The 18211-nt window shown below is 39.7% G+C and overlaps 1 protein-coding gene across 7 annotated transcripts in view; it reads left to right on the top strand.

Annotated features, from left to right (window-relative positions):
- LOC122836741 (TRAF2 and NCK-interacting protein kinase-like) overlaps positions 1-17336 on the top strand; it is a 69495-nt gene extending 52159 nt beyond the window's left edge. For 4 of the 7 annotated variants that reach the window (XM_044126558.1, XM_044126565.1, XM_044126559.1 and 1 more), the window contains 11 exons: positions 93-177; positions 252-437; positions 2475-2574; positions 4201-4356; positions 4507-4650; positions 4754-4888; positions 5680-5780; positions 6293-6442; positions 11915-12074; positions 12159-12298; positions 13165-17336. In XM_044126558.1, coding sequence (XP_043982493.1) covers positions 93-177; positions 252-437; positions 2475-2574; positions 4201-4356; positions 4507-4650; positions 4754-4888; positions 5680-5780; positions 6293-6442; positions 11915-12074; positions 12159-12298; positions 13165-13248 — 1441 coding nt within the window. In that variant the 3' untranslated portion in view covers positions 13249-17336. The remainder of the gene's footprint in view (positions 1-92; positions 178-251; positions 438-2474; positions 2575-4200; positions 4357-4506; positions 4651-4753; positions 4889-5679; positions 5781-6292; positions 6443-11914; positions 12075-12158; positions 12299-13164) is intronic. The other 3 variants (XM_044126560.1, XM_044126561.1, XM_044126562.1) reach the window with 3 other exon arrangements.
- The last annotated feature ends 875 nt before the right edge of the window (positions 17337-18211 follow it).

The following is an 18211-nucleotide window of genomic DNA, read 5'->3' on the forward strand; positions in this document are numbered from 1 at the left end:
GTTGGACGATTTAATTGTTGATCATGTTTCGATTGATTCATTTAACCACTTCCTTTCACATGGTTCTGAAATGCCTACCTTTGTCCTTCTAGGTCCGGCCTGTCCAACGGAAAAGGGAAGTACTTCAGAGGAATCCCCGACGGCATCGTCCTGCAACCCCACCACAATCTTAACCAGGTACCTAGAAACACAACCATGTACTCCCTTTTCTAGGATCATCCAGCCTCCTGACGTTCTTCACGGTTCCACAGATGTCCCGGTTGGGTTCGGATGACACCTACCTGCTGCCGGACCTCCTGCAGAAAACCTCCAGCCCGGCGCACAGCGTTCTGAGCCAGCACCGCACACGAGAACTGAACTACTCGCTGTCACCCACGGCTCCCGGATCCCCAACTCTGCAGGACCTGCATGTGAGCTCAGTCAGACTAAACCAAAAGGTGCAAACCACATCGACTAATCACTGCAAATTGAAAAACACAACAGCGTATTCAAAAACACAGTAAGCACAACTACAAGTTAAGAAGACGCAGCAACATTAATAAAACTGAAGAGGTAGGTCTCGGGAGGAAATCTAAGACATCACTGATTAATGACGGGGCTTTTGGTTTTAGAACCAAAGTTATTCTGGCTTTTGCACTTTTGTTGAAAATTTGTTACCAATGGTGCAAATGTAGCTAACATATCCAAGAATAAATTGAACCGGGACAAACTACAGAGCTCAGCTTTGTTCTTTTTCACAGTTTGGACAGTACATAGCATTGTGCCTGACTTTGCTTATATAGACAGAGAGAGCAAATGCCAGAAAAACTGCTGGTTCTAAGGTCAGAAGTGGAATCGTCCAATCAGGGATGTGTCAGGTTTCTCACTGAGACCTCTTCCATTTTGCTAATGTTGTGTTTTCTTAATTTGTTGTTGTGCTTAGTTAATGTTTTTGTGCTTTTCAATTTGTAGTTGAACTTAGTGCAGGGCTGGCCCAAGGCAGAAGCAAACCAAGCAGCCGCTTAGGGCCCCAATGCCACTAAGGGGCCCCTCAGTGCGGCTGAGTATTTTATTTTTTTAGTAATAATTTCTATGTCATTATAGTATGATTTGGTTTTACAATAATATATATTCAACAATGTATGTAGAAAGTATTATTATTAGAAAAGAAAGAGGAAGAGTAGAAAATAGCCAAGATAAAGGTTTGTTTTAATATGTAATGAAATGTAAAATATTTGTAAAGCTGCTAATAGAAATTGCTTGATAGCGACCTGGACCGGTCCAGTTCAACAGCCCAACATTTCTGCTAGGGTCTTTGTGTGAAACTGAGTTTAAACTTTAACTGAGTTGGTTCTCATGGTTGGCTCTGGATATCTCTGAGGTATTTTTGGCTTTAAAACGCCGTGTTTGATAAGGTTTGATAACAATAATTAAAACTTCTCAATGTTTGACATACTCTAGCAAAATGCTTTCCATCAGGCTACAGAGCTGCTACATCGATGAGCTGCTATAAAAATAACAAACATTATTTTTACATCAACTTCTAAGTTATGTAAAACTTCTGTTAAAATCATTTGAAGGCTCAGAATCAGTCCGGTACCGGTACCAATCCACATTCTCAGGGGAGAAAAACTCACCTGGTATAAATTAGATTTTTAGCTATTGGAGTTACTCTTAATAGAATTTTATTTAATCAAAGAATGTCATGAATGTGTGTGTAGAGCTGCACCGATTGCAGTTTTCTGGCAATCGGTGATCTTTTTAAAGATCACCGATCCTTAAAAAGTCTGACCAGCTGATTTTGATTTAGGCTGATACGAATTTTTTTTGTCTGAAATGTCACTAAATATCACTGCAGAGCAGAAGAGGACAGAGGCTGATTTATAAACCTTTGCTGACGAAGATCAGATTAGGGGATAAGATGGGCTTCACATACTTCACATAAGTATCGGTTGATCACGATCCCCCAGAATTAAGAAAATCGGCACCCAGAAATCAACTGCTCAATAAATCAGTTGGCCAATAAATGTATCTTATATAATTCATGTATATAATGTAAACAGCAATAGGTTTATAGCAGGTGTGTGTGGGAATTAAGTAATAGGAGATACTGTTGTCTGATTCTGATAGATGTGAAAAGTACTAACTGTTTGGAGTTTTCTTTGGTATTTGAATTACACAATGTGTGGCATCACTTCCATTTATCCACCAGAGGGCGGTAGTGATGTAATAATACCAATTCAGTAATGACAAACATTGTCCAAATTTTTCTGTGGTGTCATCATTGTTGAATCAATGTAACTTGTGTTTATCTTAACCTGAAATTATCTTAGTGCCTTTTGAAAAAAAAAATGATATTGACAGAATAGGAAGCAGAAAATAATAGAATTTGCTTCTTGTCTTTAAAGCCAGATTTGTATCTAACCTTCTGTTAGAGCTACTAAACAAAACAGTTCAAGAGATTCACAATATGAACATGTTGCTGTTCTGACCAGGCTGTTAGCAGTCCGTCTGGAAAAAGCACCTGCTCTTCTTCCTCTTTGTCCTTCATCGACCCAAGACTGATCCCCATATCATCCCCTCCACAGAGTCCAAGTAAGTGTTTATACGTACCGTTGAAACCAGAAGTCTACGTACACCAAATAAAAAGACACATACGGTTTAGAAGTTTGTCTGAAACGTCTATTGCTTTAGGTCAGGTAGAATGACCAAAATTATTTCTGTTTGCTAAATATCTTAATAATATATTGAAAGAGAACATATGTTACATATATAGAACATATATCTTTATTGATGTCTTCACAATCAGAGGTTTCCAGACATTTCCTCAGTATTTGGTAGCTTTGCCTTTGACCTGTAGCACTTGGGTCAGACATCTTGGGTTTCTTTCCACAAGTTGCTCACAGTAGTTTGCTGGAGTTCTGGCCCATTCCTGCTGTATCCTTTGGGTTACTGTCCAATTGGAAGTCCCATCCAGAGGTGGGCTCATTTCCGCTAATGTGCTACTAGCTTTCGTTCTAGCTAACTTTGAAAACATTTAGCGCGCTAAGTTTCCTTTTAGCTTTTCCAGCAAAATTCTAAAACTTTATTCAAACTTTCAATAGATCAAAGTTTGATATCTGTGTTGAAGCTTTGGGTTTCATATGTTCATTATTGTTCAAATAATTAAACGTTTATATTTCTGCTCCTATTTTAAACTGGGTGAAGATTGTTTGTCAAGTTTTTTTTTCCCTCTCAATAACTTTATTTAAACAGGAAACCGACAGGGACAAACTAAAACATGGACAGTGGAGAACAAGACATAAACATCAATACAACATGTAGGAGTATTATATGTAAATTCATCCATCCATCCATTTTCTAACACCTTGTCCGTATTGGGGTCAGGAGAGGTGCTGGTGCTTATACAGTCATTATATGTAAATTAAAATGTTAAAATTAAATTGGTGCTTGAGGTTTGTAGCCTCTCAAGGGCATGTAAAATTTGAATTGAAGTTAGTGCTTCATCATTAGCTTCTGCTAACCACTGTGTTATCTTAGTGCTTTACCGTTAGTGAAGCTAATGTTTATGATTGGTGCTTTAGGGTTAGCGCAGCTAACGTTTCGGTTAGTAGGGCTCACTACTGAACCCATTTACACCGGAACTTTGACTTCCTGCCTGAAATCCTGAGATGTTGTGTCAATATTTCCTCATAATGTTATTTCTTCATGATGCCATCTCTTTCATAAAGTGCACCAGTTCCTCCTGCAGCAAAAAAAGCCTCACAACATGATGCTGCCACCCCCATACTGGTGTCACCAGGCTTACAAGCATCCACATTTTGACCACATAGTTCCACTTTAGTTTCATCTAAAAATAAAGATCTTTGTCTCTTTGTCACTGATCGGCCTTTCTGGCTATGTCAGAATAGGAAACATTTTACTGTATATTATAATGTCTTACCAGCTTGAGCCTGCATTTCCACTTTTTAAATTTTGTCCCCCTGCAGAAACGTCTGTCAATTTTGTTGCAGCATTAATTATGCAGTACTGTGTCGGACTTTTCATAAAATCTAAATCCAATACAACCAAGGCTATAGATGTAATGTCGTAAAAAGTCTTGAAGTGGAATGAATATTTATATATTTACGAAAGTTACTGGATGTGGAATGTTAGATACTTGTGTAAACATTTAAAAGGCTGTGAAACTCAGGTGTATGTTTCATGTCTCTGATTGTGCAGCAGGTATGAAAGGTGAGCCGCTAAAGAGGGAATTTCACAGAAAGGGCTCTGTGGTGAACGTCAACCCCACCAACATACGACCGCAGAGCGACACTCCGGAGATCCGCAAATACAAGAAGAAATTCAACGCTGAGGTCCTGTGTGCCGGACTGTGGGGTTTGTAGCTTTATGTCTGCTGCTTTTTAATGCACTAAATATGCAATTCTGTGCTTATCTTTAATTTAGCCTCTTCCACTTTGTTCCTTTGCTTTGTTCACCACTCTTGTGTGTGTGCACGTTGAACAACGTGTGCGTTGGGTCCTGCAGGTGTGAACCTGTTAGTGGGGACGGAAAACGGCCTGTGGCTGCTGGATCGGAGCGGCCAAGGGAAGGTCTACTCACTCATCAGCAGACGACGGTTTCAGCAGATGGATGTACTGGAGGGACTTAACGTCCTGATTACGATATCAGGTACGCCAGCCGGTTTCCCCGAGGACGACGGCTTTATGTTTCTGGAGGACGTGTTGATGTTGTTTCTTGCCGCTTTGTGACTCTTATCTTTTAAACCATGCAGGCAAAAAGAACAAGCTGCGTCTCTACTACCTGTCCTGGTTAAGGAACAAGATTCTCCATAACGACCCAGACGTGGAGAAGAGGCAGGGCTGGACCTCAGTAGGTGACTTGGAGGGCTGCGTACACTATAAAGTGGGTAAGTGAACACTGCAGTGACATGTTGAGGGGAAACGTGCCCATATATGGAGTTCCCCCACCATGTGGAACTCCATATATGGGCTTCTCTACCTCACTCTGAAACATGGTGGTGGTGGAATCATGCTGTGGGAGTGCCTTTTCTTAAGCCGATGGCGAAGTTGTTGGGAGATGATGAAGGAAGCTTTATATAGGACAATGTTGAGGTGTCCCAAGACTTGGCAGGAGAAATGAAAACAGGAGGATTGATTTCACTGTGAAGGTTCCAGAGTGAAAGAAAAAGACAAAAAAAAGGAGCTGTAAAAATATCTAAAAGCACTCTAAGTGGAAGAAAATGGAAAATGTCTTTATTTGTTTATTTATATAGGACTCAAAGACACTGTGCAGTAATAAAGAACAATAACAGGAAAAATTAGGCATTTAAAGAAATAAAATTTTTAATTGACGTGGCAATTTTAATAAAAACAATTCTGACCAATATTAATCGTCTCTAGTTACAAGTCTGTTAGTTGTCTTGCAATATAAAAGCGACATTATTGTGAACTAAAACCAAAAGATTACTTAAATTGACCAAAAAAAATTAAATAAAGCTAATAAAAAAATAATCTTTTTTTTTTAAAGCACATCACACTGTTTACATTTCTTTTTTTAACAATGATTATTTAAGAAATGTTTGTACTTTGTGTTCTCCTGTCAGATAAAATCCCATTAAAGCACAAAAAGCTCAAAACGTAGTCGTGTGCATACATTTGTTAGCTGCTGTTTTCTTATTTTTTTTCCTTCCTATTTCAGTGCGATATGAGAAGATCAAGTTCTTGGTGATTGCGTTGAAGAACGCGGTGGAGGTGTACGCCTGGGCTCCCAAACCCTACCACAAGTTCATGGCCTTCAAGGTTTGTATCATTAAAGAAAATGTAAAAAAAAAAATTAATAATGTTTCATTTTTGTTTCATTCTTGGACTCAAAGATTGAATCTCAAGTGTCTGGTCAGATGAACAACACTCCTTTTTTTTTTTATATGCTATCATTTGACCTAAAAGTCAGCAGCTAACCACGCTATCCGCCGTCATCTTTGTACCCTTTGCGTTGTCAGGGAGACGCCTGGTAGAAAAGCTAACAGGGTCACTTCCACATCCACAGAACGAGCCTCACACGCAGAGCTGTGTCCCGTTTATTCCTGTCCTCCGGGACCTGAGCTACTTTTTCTCCCGTAGCCTTGTAGTTTAACCCTCTCTCCTCGGAAACGTCCAAAAATATACTTTGTGCGAGAGATAGCAGGACGGTCGACGACGGGGCCGTTTTTATCTGTTGCTCAGCTGTTGGTTAATTGGGAAAACGATAATTCAAGATGGATTCCCGCTTTCATATCTTCATTCGTTCATTCAGTTGTCCTGTTTGTATTAAGTCCTTCAGGTCCCTGCCTCAAAAGCCGCTGTCTGTCGACCTGACCGTGGAGGAAGGCCAAAGGTTAAAGGTCATCTACGGCTCAGTGTCCGGTTTCCACGCCATCGATGTTGACTCTGGAACGCCGTACGACCTCTACCTGCCTACGCACGTAAGCACCCGCTCTGCTCTCGACGGCGTTCTGGCCGGTCAGGCGTAGCTGTGTGTTGTCCACACCGCGGCACGTTACAAACACAAACTCTTAACTGTTTTTGTTTGTGTTATGTGACAATTCAGTTTGTGTTCTGCCCTCCTCAAACCCAAAGTAAAACACTTTCTCTGCAAAGAACAGTGGAGAAAATACCAGAAAGAACGCAGTGAGTGCTGGTTTGACAAAGTATTAATTACTTAATAATAAAAATTGAAAACCCTTCGTTTTCCTTTTTATTCCACTTTACAGTCACTCTACTTTGTGTTGGTCTACCACATTAAAATCCTTATGAAATACATTCAAGTTTTTTGTTATAAAGTCCCAAAATGTGAAAAAAAGAAAAACGATGCCTCTGGTTAAACAAAGCAAATGCAGACTATCAATAACTATTTTAGTGATCTCTTAATTTGATTTTAAAAACTGCACATTCTGCACATTTTTTATGAAAGTATTAGTAGCAAAGGATGCACCTTTATCCCCAAAAAAAATATTTACAACATCGACATGTGAAAAGCTCAGATGTTTTCTGCTTGATTTCATATCAGTGCAGTGCAGGAATAATATTATGATTATTTTGTTTTATTAACAGATTGATAATTGGCCAAAGGTGCTTAATAGAAGAGATCTTTCACAGAAATCGGTTGAAGCTAAAACTGTACTACACTGGGTGTTTTTAATTTTTTAATCTCAAATGCAAAATGTATACATTTTGTTGCTGCCATCAGAATGAATCTGTATACTCCAACATTACATTAGTTTAGGATTATTTCAATAATGGATTCATCTAGGTTAATCATATAAAGCTTTAGTTCTGACCCCCTGGGGTTGCATCATATTTATGGATCTGGCATTTCCCACAGATTCTCCATTATTTTCGGATCTAGAAACCTTTAGACCAACTCATCACCTCAAACGGAAGAGCTGCTTCTCAAACTCTTCTAGAGCTACAGCTGGACTGGGGGCCTCCAGCTGCTGCTGACAAGCTCTGTAAATGTGACTTGTGTTAAAGGAGCATACCCAAAATCTGTCAGTACACAAACCTAAAAACAGTCTTAGAAGTTTCTTGGAAGTCGTCCTGTTCACACCACCATCTAGTCGAGTGTTTCACATCGTTGTGCTCCAGATCAGACTTCAGTTAACTAGAAACTGGAGGTTTCTAGTTAACACAAATTCCTCTTAAACGTCGAGTGCAGGCACTGGTGTAAATTCTGTCGTCCAGGGAATGAGAAGAAAAAGCCCACACAGTGCAGCCCTGCTGTCAGATCGCAGAACATAACGGGAACCAGGACCGGTTCTAACCCAACGTCCTGGCACTGGCTTGCATTGACTCTGATCTTGGACTAATAATTGTTGGATTCTTTCGAGCACCGATTATTTCCCGTCTTATTTCCATCCCTGCTTTCTGCGTCTCCGGTGTGAATCTCTGGAGAAGTTGCGCTCCACCTCCTACTCACCGTCTACTGATGTTAGTCACTGTTGTTGTTTACTTCTCCTGCTGTCCTCTCTGCTCTCCTCTGCAGCCTGCAGAGCCGTCGGATCTCCCGATGCTGCAACCTCTCCGTCTGACATTGTTCTATTGATACTGGTTTTCAACATTCGTTGTTAATAAGCCTGCCACAATAAGAAAGAAATCAGTGTAATCGCATGATAAATTAAAACGAGCGCAATAATTTCCATTTGGAAAGCCGCCATTTTGAGAAACGCCACGAACATTTGACACCCGATACGAAGTTGTTAGTCTGCACTGCCTTTCCTTCTTGCCTGTTTTCCTTGACAGTTATTTTTTTTTTAAATCCAATTTTGGTTACAGACATTTCCTAATAATTTTTAATCGTTGTTTCGTTTGTTTTATTTTGGATATTTGAAATCGTTTCCGTTTCCAGTGCTAAATGTCCTTTAGAAATTAAAGTTTGTTTGATCTTTCTTGCGTTGTTATTATTATACCATTATTATTACATTAGTTACAAAAGGTCTCAAAATGACAATATTATCGTTTATCGCAATAATGCTTGGGAGAATTTATTGTCCAGCAGAATTTGTTGTTATTTCAGGTCTAATCACCAACAGTCTTCTTCAACAATGACTTACAAGTCATTATTCCTGACGATGACTGGCCTGCTGTCTGCCTAGTTTATACCACATGCAGGGTTTTGTTAACAGTAGCAGTTATGAAGCAGTCTGTGGCTGAAACATGGGAGCCGTTTCAGACTTTAAGAAGCTTTCTCACATTTCTGCAGATCAGTTTTGTGTCGAATGTGAACAAAACGCCCACTGCTGGAGAGTCACCGCTGGAGAAGCCTCTTTTGTTTTGCTTGATTTGCTCCCATCCCTCTGCTGCATGTGGGCACAGAAAGCTGACTGTAGACGATGGTGACTCATGGCTACATTTAGACTCAACACATCCTATTAAGCATGTTTTGTTTGTTTGTTTATTTTAGCAACATTTAAAGTCACGCTGTAAGGTGGAAGAGGCAGACATTGTTTTAGCTTCTGGGTTTGCTAATGGCAGCATGTCCACATCCTTAAAAAGTCCTACATTCATGTAGGTATTTAAAAATGAAGGTCTTAAAATGCTTTAAATTCATTTAAAAAGAAAAGTGGGCTCACAGGTCTTCAACTTTATCTTGGTAGGACTGTTTAATCTCGTGTATTCTGTTTGTTGTTTCTTTTTTCTTTTTTTTTTTTAGTGAGACTATTTTACAGGCAAAAGTTTGAGTCACACGCAGATATATCTTCACTACGTTTTGTGACTCGAGACGGTTCAAGCTATCGCTAACTAGCTGCTAATGTAGACACCTTTTTTCTTAACTGAATTGAAAGAAATTCTGCAGCACATCCGTATGTTACAGTTGTCAAAGTCAAGCTAGCATAATTTACCTACGTCCCTCGCCCTCGCTATTTTCTTTTGATTAAATCCTTTCCAGAGCTTGTTATCTAGATGCCTTAGTGTTGATAATTAGTAGTAAAGCACTTCTGCTTTCATAGATCCTGCATAAAATTAAGAATTAGCACGTTATGTCGACAATCTGACGGCTAAAACAAACGGTGGTGATCGTCAGTGAGCAGTTTTTATGCGCTCCATCCAGCAGGATGTTGCGTTTTCTTTTTTGCGTCTATTCTGGGTTAGTGCAAATGCATTGCCAGTTGGCTGGGCAACGTTTGTACGTTTTTTGTGGAGACGAAGATCTTCAATTCCATTCATGATGCTCTTAAAAAGTCTCAAATCTGAGTTGGCGAAACCTGCTGAAACGCTGAATGATGTTGTGGTGAGACCGAGTGGGTGGCTGGCGCATGAAGCAGTTTCTCCCGCTTGAATAATGGATTTGAAGTTGCTCTTCATCTCTTTTCCGTGCTGTAGCGCCCCTCCCTCTTCTCTTTGCATCACTGGCTTAGATAAATCTCTTGTCTCCTTTAATGTCTTCTGAAATTATTCAAGAAGTTGTGAGCTAACAAGTTTAGTTTGATGCAGCCGAATTACAGTTTTCCTCCTCAGATAAAAGTTTTCTGTGTAAAGAGGGAACAAAATAAAGGTTGATAAATGACACAATCTGCAACGGCAACATGTGTGTGCTGCTTGCACCCGGTGAGTAGGAATGGAGTCAGTGAAGGGAGAGAGAAGCTCTAAAAATACACCCGTCCTGTCCTCCTTCTGCGATCATTAACTGAGTGTCAGTTCTGACCTGCTCTGGCTCCTGTTGAGACTTTTTCCCCCCCCTCTCTCCCAGGTCTCTGGGTATATTAGGCGAGTCTGCACACACAGCTGCCTACTGCTGGTGCCTTAAGCTGCTGCTGCTGCTGCTGCAGCTGCAAACTTCATCTCTCTCTCTGACACGCATGCAGAAAAACCTTCACTCTCCCACTTCAGCTTTAAAATCCACTCACTTCCACTTGCTTTTAACACTCTGACAGACTCTTCACACGCCTTCACTGTATGTAGCTGCGCAGCCATACGCTCTCTTAAACACACACACACACACGCACGCACACGCACGCATACACACACCTCCTGGTATGTGCGCATCCCACTCGTGCCTCCCTGCACCATTCACTCTAAACTGGGATTTGGGTTTCCTCACTACTGTTGAAAGAAATTCACCTAATCATCCTGGCACAACAATGACTCACGCATTGCATTCTCTCACCTAAAAAGGCAAACACACACACACACACGCCATACGCTCGCATCTGTGGACGTTGGTGGCAAACTATGCAACAATGCTGATTCCGAGACAGAGGATTAAGATTGCGTTGCGCCTGTGGATGCCAGTCCTCATGCTCAGGATCGTGGTGGCTGGCGTTCCGGTAACGTATGAAACTTTACTCGCTTCCTGCCGCCAGCTCTGAACGCTGACCGTAACTCCAGAGGGGCTTCTTTATAATTATTTTTAGTGACACATTGTTCTGCTGTCATTTTCTTCATTCTTCTGTTTCTTCTTACAAAGGATGGGAAGCGTAATGTTTTATTTAGTGACGATACGGCACTGACTAATAGTCAGATATTTATTAGTCTTTTGTTCTCCATCCAATAAAAAAATAATCCTATTCTCCCCCCACATTTTTTAAATAAATTAGTCAAATAAAGCTCATATTTCTGAACTGCATGTTGCGAACAGATCAGTAAATAGATTTTGCTTCCTATATGGTTTAAGAAAATTTATTGGAATAGCTGCTTATGAACAGAATGAAAGTTTCTAGGATGGCTAGAAAAATGTTTTTGAAGACATTCTTGACTAAATAGCTTGTGTTTTTAATTAGAGTAGTTACAGGATGAAAGGTGAAGCTGACCTGAAGCCAGCCTTACAGCAACAAACAGTAACTTTACACAAAATACAAAGTAAAGTTACAATTCAATTGTTTAATAGAAAAGCTGACAATAATGTTCTTTGCTATGGTATTGTAATCAAAATCTGAAGGAGATTCATTGCAAGTTGGAAGAAAAATGTTGGGGGTGTTTTTGGTCAAGAGTGGACAAAGCAGGAAGATTTGAGTAATTTTTTTATTAACACCACAATATGTCTGAGAAACTTCCAAATTAAAGTCACAAGTGACTTTATGAGAGGGAAATGAAAAGTTTGGAATTAGTTCAGCACAAAATCAGAGGAGGGTCAGGTGACGTCCTCACAGCTGAGAAACTCGGGGAGCTTTTGCAAAGCAACGTGGGTAAACGTCTCCATTGGTCCAAGTAAGAGCTAGATATCAAATACAAAGACGTATGTGATGAAAATAAGCACGCTGATATAAACAAACAAAAATAAATCCTTTTCCTTCATTCTGTAATACCTTGTGTATTATTGCTAAAATAATTTGTAGAAATGACCGGTCAAAAAATGCCACTGATTTTTTTTGCCACCTTTTTCTGTATGTTGCTTCAAAATATTTTCCTTTTGTAAAAAAATTATTTTTAAGAATTTTGCTTTTGCGCGTGTTCAACAGATCCAGGGTCCCGTCCATCCTCACGCCATCATCATTTTGCCCAACAAAGCCGGGACCGAGGTCCTGGTCTGCTACGAAGACGAGGGCGTCTACATCGACACGTACGGCCGCATCACCAAGGATACGGTGCTGCAGTGGGGCGAGATGCCAACATCTGTCGGTAATCAGAGGCGCAGGAAACGCCATGAACAAACACGTAGGAGTGGTTACAAAGACTCATCCCGGTCCGTCTGTGTTTGTCCAGCCTACCTTCAGTCCAACCAGGTGATGGGGTGGGGAGAAAAGGCCATAGAGTTGAGGTCGGCCAACACGGGGAACCTCGACGGAGTGTTCATGCACAAAAAGGCCCAGAAACTCAAGTTCCTGTGTGAGCGGAATGACAAGGTAAGATGACTAGCAACGTGAATGCATTAACACACGCTTTATCTGAAAATTTTAACCTGTTATTATCACATAACGCAGATTAATCAAACCACCTACTCTGACCAGAGAGCCTCTCTCCGGCGGAGGGTTACCTCGTTCACAGCAGGGTGTTATGGGAGAGTCGAACGACGGTGAAAAGCAAAAAGTTTTTGTGACAGCAGGCAGCAACAAAAGTTGAACATTTTTCAACTTTCTTGCGTTGCGTTGCTAGCTCATACTCGTCTAGGTGTACGAGCTCCAAATTTCACATGTACGAATTACAACGTTCACTCGGCTGGCTGAGGACCAGAGACTGGCGCCTCGTCACACAAGTTTCACAGGAAACGAATGAAGAGGAACGTTTCTAAATTTAAAACAAAATGGCTTGCTTTAAACCTTCCCGGTAACAAAAATCTGGAAAGCTGAGAATCTTCAGATATTGTTGGTTTGACACTGGCAGTTTTTGGAAGGGCAGTTGTTCCCATTCCATCAGAAAGACTGGTGACGCCTAAGAATTAGAAAATTATCTTATCTGTCAGAACAAGTCTGCTGCTACTTTTATGCATGTGGAGTAAGTTTCCTTTAGTTGGTGTTGAGTACTGAGACTACATTACCTGCTTTCTGCTACAAAAAACAACTAAAAAAGTCAGATAATTGGTTGCGTTCAATTGGTTGGATGAAGTCAGGCATAGAGATTATTTATGATTAATCACAGCGCTGTGTGTGATTAATCCGATTGAAATTTTTAATCAATTGACAGCACTGCTTCCTTCCCAAATCATAACAGCTTCATACACGACTTTGTGATCAAACTTAACACGTCACCAGAACTGTTCTCCGTGTTGCAGGTGTTCTTTGCTTCGGTGCAGTCCGGCGGCAGCAGCCAGATCTACTTCATGACCCTCGGACAGAACTCTCTGTTCAGCTGGTAACCAGCTGGTAACCTGCTGACCGCTGGCGTCCGTCTTGTTGACTCTGTGCTCGCGTGATGATTAGATTTGTGCTGACCGACGCTGATCTTCAGGACTGAAGGATTATAACCCCAGATCTATTCGGCCCGATCCCACTTCGACATGAACTGGATATGCCGATCTTTCTGCTTGAATCCGCCGATCGGGCTCCCGCAGCACGACACGAGAGATTCAGAGAAAAGTAACTTTAGCGCTGCGCCCCCTGTTGGCATGGATTGTCGGTAGGTAGAGCGTAGCTAGCTGCCAGTGCCTTTGTGAGAAAGCAGCGAATCGTTACAGCGTTGCTGTCTCGTCAACATGTAGCAAAAGAACATCCAAACTTGGAAGTGTAAAAGTTTCACAATACGCTCCTGGACGATTGAAGTTTTCATTTGTCTGATCATTTTTGATTCAGTTAATTGTGTGCGGCCCTAATTTTGTGACGTCTTCTCAAAATACTTTATTATTATTATTATTATCATTATTATTATTTCTATATCAGTGCTGCCTGTTTGTAATACCTCAAAGATGTTTATTATCCATGAAGATTTCTGGATAACCCCGATACGACCAATTTCTATAATTTATTAATCGATATACGACCACATGAACAATGAAGTCTATCCTTTTTGTTAGGATTATGACTCCACAATTCACATACGAATCCCTTTAACTTGATTGAATTAATTGATAAGCACTTTAAAAAAAATGATAAAATCTTAAATTCACATCAATGCGTTATGCTCCACTGCGTAGTTTGTGTTAAATTTCTGTCTTCTAGCATTTTCCCATCCGTTTCCAGAACATAGTGCGAAGTTATTCTCTCCATCCCAGAACTTAAACTCATCCTTTCGTTTCTGTGTAATGAGGACCAAAAACAAAAACCGCTTTGAAGTTTTGAGATGAAGGAAAGTGACAGCCCCACTGTTGCTTTTTATGGTGTCTAGTGTACAGCTTACGATGTACATATCTATCTAAAATGCACTGTTTTCTAAGTGTTTTACAAATGCCAAGCCATCTTTATTTACGTGTACAGAAATATAGGCTTATAAATGTGAAATTTGACCTCAGAACAAACTATTTGTGTGTTACTTTTGTGATTTCTGAATGTTTGTGAATATGAGTGAGAGCCACTGACAGTAAAGCTCTTGTTCAGGTTCCACCAACATTTATTAAAGCATAGGTGCTTTAATAATGTTTATATTTTTTTTGGTTGAATTTCTCCTGATGCATATAAATCAGGTGTTTTGCACAATAACCATGATACCGGTGTTTGCTCCTATACATCCTACTTTAAGTTGAAATAATGTTTTCAAAGTAAGATATATGAAGCCGTTGAAGTTCCTGGTATCCATTTGCTTTAGATCAGTATTTGTTTTACTGTCAAATATGACACTTACTAATGTTTCTGACAGGATTTTTGTTTGTTTTTGATCCCTTTAATGTACTGCATCCCGTCCCCTTAAGATGCAAAGTGTTACATTTTTAAAGTGTTGTGTCCTGTTGTTTTGATTTCAGCAACAGAAAACAACAAACGAGGAGAAATTTATTGTATTTGTTTCACTAAGTTTAACTTTAAAAATTGGCAAAGACAACTGGGTAGTTTCCCGTTTTGTAAGAAAGAGACTGAGATCAGTTTGAAGAACATTATAATGTTGTACAGAATATGCTAACCAAATCATAAACCTGAAAATTTGTCCGAGGCCATTGAGCGATGAAAACTTCACCAAAAACGTGTGAATTTTGCATTTGGAAATGTTTCCGTTGTCATTGTGTAGACATACCAGCCTGAGGCTTTGCTTGCGTTGCTTTGTACGTTCCGGTGCTGGTTTTCACTTTAAATTTTGTCAAAATGTTGCCAAATATTTTTTGTAGTCATTAATATTTGTCAGTGGATTTAAGTACAAACTTGAAAATGCAGCTGGTTCTGTGAGAATATTGTAACCTCAACGAAAAACAGATCTTCCTGGGTGTTGAACGTTTTATTGCTAACTTTTTTATTAAATGTCTTGCGTTTGTTTCAGGGGAACAAAAAGCATTCCTTCCTAACATACTCAGATAATACAAATGAAATGGCAGGTTTGTCAACTCAGTATTTGATGTGTTACCAAACACAAAGCTAAACATTAGCTAACTTCAGCTAAACCTACCAGGGCTAGTTATTAGCTTAACCTTTGGAGCTGGCTAACATTAAAGCTTGTTGGCTATTAATAGCAGAAATGTTGTTTTAGATAAATATTTGTTTTGGTTTACTGACACAAAACACCAACTTTTAGGTCCTTAGAAAGGTTGTTAGTAGAAAGAATTAACAAAAATAAGTTCCAATGGGGTAAATTGAAATTACATGAAAATACATCAAATGCAGTTCATGTGATGTTACAATAATTGACCAATTCCAGTAATTCACATTAGTAAAATATATTTCCCCAAATGTATTCATATGGGGGGATTTTATTTAGAAACCAAAAAATGTGCTAACTTGCTGTTAGCGCCGGTTACATCTGCGCAGCTATCAGTCTGTATTCAGCCATGTTGTTGAGTGGTCAGTAAAGAAATTGAGCTTTGCTCTGAACCAAAACAGTTTCAACCAGGTTGCAATTTACTTGCATTGGGCCCGTTTATTAAAAATCATGTATCATGTGTGCTAAAATAACAGAATACCCTTTCTTTTCAAAGACCTAAACAAACATTGTACAACAACAAAGTATTTTAACTCTGCCGCACTCAAATATGCAACACACCCTGTCATAAGTTTTTACAATATGCAAAAAGGCAATAACATCCACTTTTCACCTTCCCATTAAAACCATAACATTGCAGTAATTTTTTTTCTTTTAAATAGCCAACAGGTGTTTAGTGGCTAAGACAGGTTCCTGCTGGTTAGCTGTCATTGTACTGAACCTGGGAGGAAAAGAAGCAAATTGTTCACGTCTTTATGTACCACAGTTAGTCAAAGTTAGTTTCTTCAGTGCTCTCCGGCTCCGTGTCCCTGTTGCTAGGCATTTCACTGTAGCTGGATCGCTAATGAGAAACCTTCCTCCCACACCTTCCACTGGTTGGGATCATAACAGATTCAGTTTCAGACCCACGGTGACTCACGTCTCCACCGCTCCCACCAGTTCTTTATCATTCCAAACCTTTCATCGTCCCAACACTTTCACTCAGATCAACTCTGTCTCTTATCTTGATTTGTGTCACCCTTTAATTCCTCTAGTTTTTCTTCCTGTACCTTGAGATATTTCTGTCCTTTTTTTTTTCTCAGCAGCTTGCAATTGAATTAACCAAGAACTGTCAGAAACGTCGACAACATTAAAAAAAAAACACAGTTTTTTGCTAACTTTACTGACAAAGGGAATCTTTTCCAATGATGTTAAAGCATCTTATCCAGGCAGGATGCAGAGGAAGAAGGCCGAATGAAAATCTGCTGAAACGTCACGAGTTGTTGTGTGAGAAAGAGTAAGGTAGACAGGTGGTTAAAATGCAGTAAACAGAGGGATGGAGGTGAAAGACATAGTAGGTGGCTCTAGGGAAGTGTTAAGTACCAGATAACAGGGATGTTTGGTTTTGCTACACTAGATATGAATCCTCGCTTGGAAAAGTTCAAATTAGGTTTCTATGGTATGGTGAGAGAGAGGAAATATGAGTCAATGACAGTTACACTGAATATCCTAAAAACATCTCAAGAGTTCATTATTGGACCAAAATAATCCACTGAAATGCAAAATCTCCAAAATGCTGATCATTTATTGACTGTTTTTTTCCCCCCATTAAAAACTGATGTTGGGCTACATGATTCAAGTTTTAGCTCATGAGTGGTGTTTTCCATGACATTATTAATGAGACCAAATACACGAGTATATATAAATATATATATATATATATGTGAAAAATTTTAATGTTCTTAGTCATGTAGTTAGGAAAACTTCTGTTACCTTGTTTTTGCACTGGACCTGTTTGACGTGTTGTATACTGTACTCCTTTCTGCTTTGAGATGATCGCTCTCTAAATTTACATTTTATGTAAACAAGGAAAAAGATGACAGTGATACAACAATAAATATCTTGAAGTAAGCTTTGTGCTGCTTGTCTTTTTTTTTTCTTTTATATATTGCACCAGAAGCAGAACAAATGTTTTTCTGATGCAGTTAGAAATTCCACAAATCACAATTTCAGCTGAAACTCAAAACAGACTACTGTCTAATGGAGGTGTGAACTTCAAGTTTCAAAGAATTAGATTGCCATACCCAATTTCTAGCGTTTGGCCGTGACGTATAAAATGTGCCGGCTCCATCATGAAGGGATCTTCGCAATGAAGCTTACCGGAAAATGCAAACCATCCCAAAACAGAAATGCCAAGCCAAATGGCATCTTTACCAGCAATAAAATGTCTTAAGCATTCTTCTTGGTCCGACTTTAATTTCTCCATGCTTGGAGAAGTGGCCAACACAGACTGAAAGTCTTTGTTCACTGTGGAGTCAGTGAACGAAGCTACAAGCAGATTATAACCCTGAAGGAGCCCAGAACATCGATATCATCGTTCACAACTTCTCCTTCTGTTCTCCGATCGGTCCGGTTGAAATCCTACTGGAGAAACCGAGGTCAATGGGAGAAATCTCACACAGAGACCTGAAGGAAGATGAGAATTAAGCTGAATTGCATGGAAAGGTGTTTGCCCAGCTAGTCTTCCACATGGAGTCGATGGGGTAACGGGTCCAGAAGGGAACCACAGACCGCTCTCCCAGGCCAGACTAGACACATAGACCATCTTCATCAGTTCAGTTTAAATCCTGCATCATATTCAAAAACAATCTAATTATTAATAATAATAATGTCCCCAAAAGCTGCTGATGCTGGTCATCTGACAGAGACATGAGAGAGAAGCTACTATTCTTTTAAAAACAGATAGAAACTTTTGTTTACCAGTTTGTTTAATAGTTAATATACAA

This window comes from Gambusia affinis, linkage group LG09 (assembly GCF_019740435.1).
Source record: "Gambusia affinis linkage group LG09, SWU_Gaff_1.0, whole genome shotgun sequence".
Classification (NCBI taxonomy): domain Eukaryota; kingdom Metazoa; phylum Chordata; class Actinopteri; order Cyprinodontiformes; family Poeciliidae; genus Gambusia; species Gambusia affinis.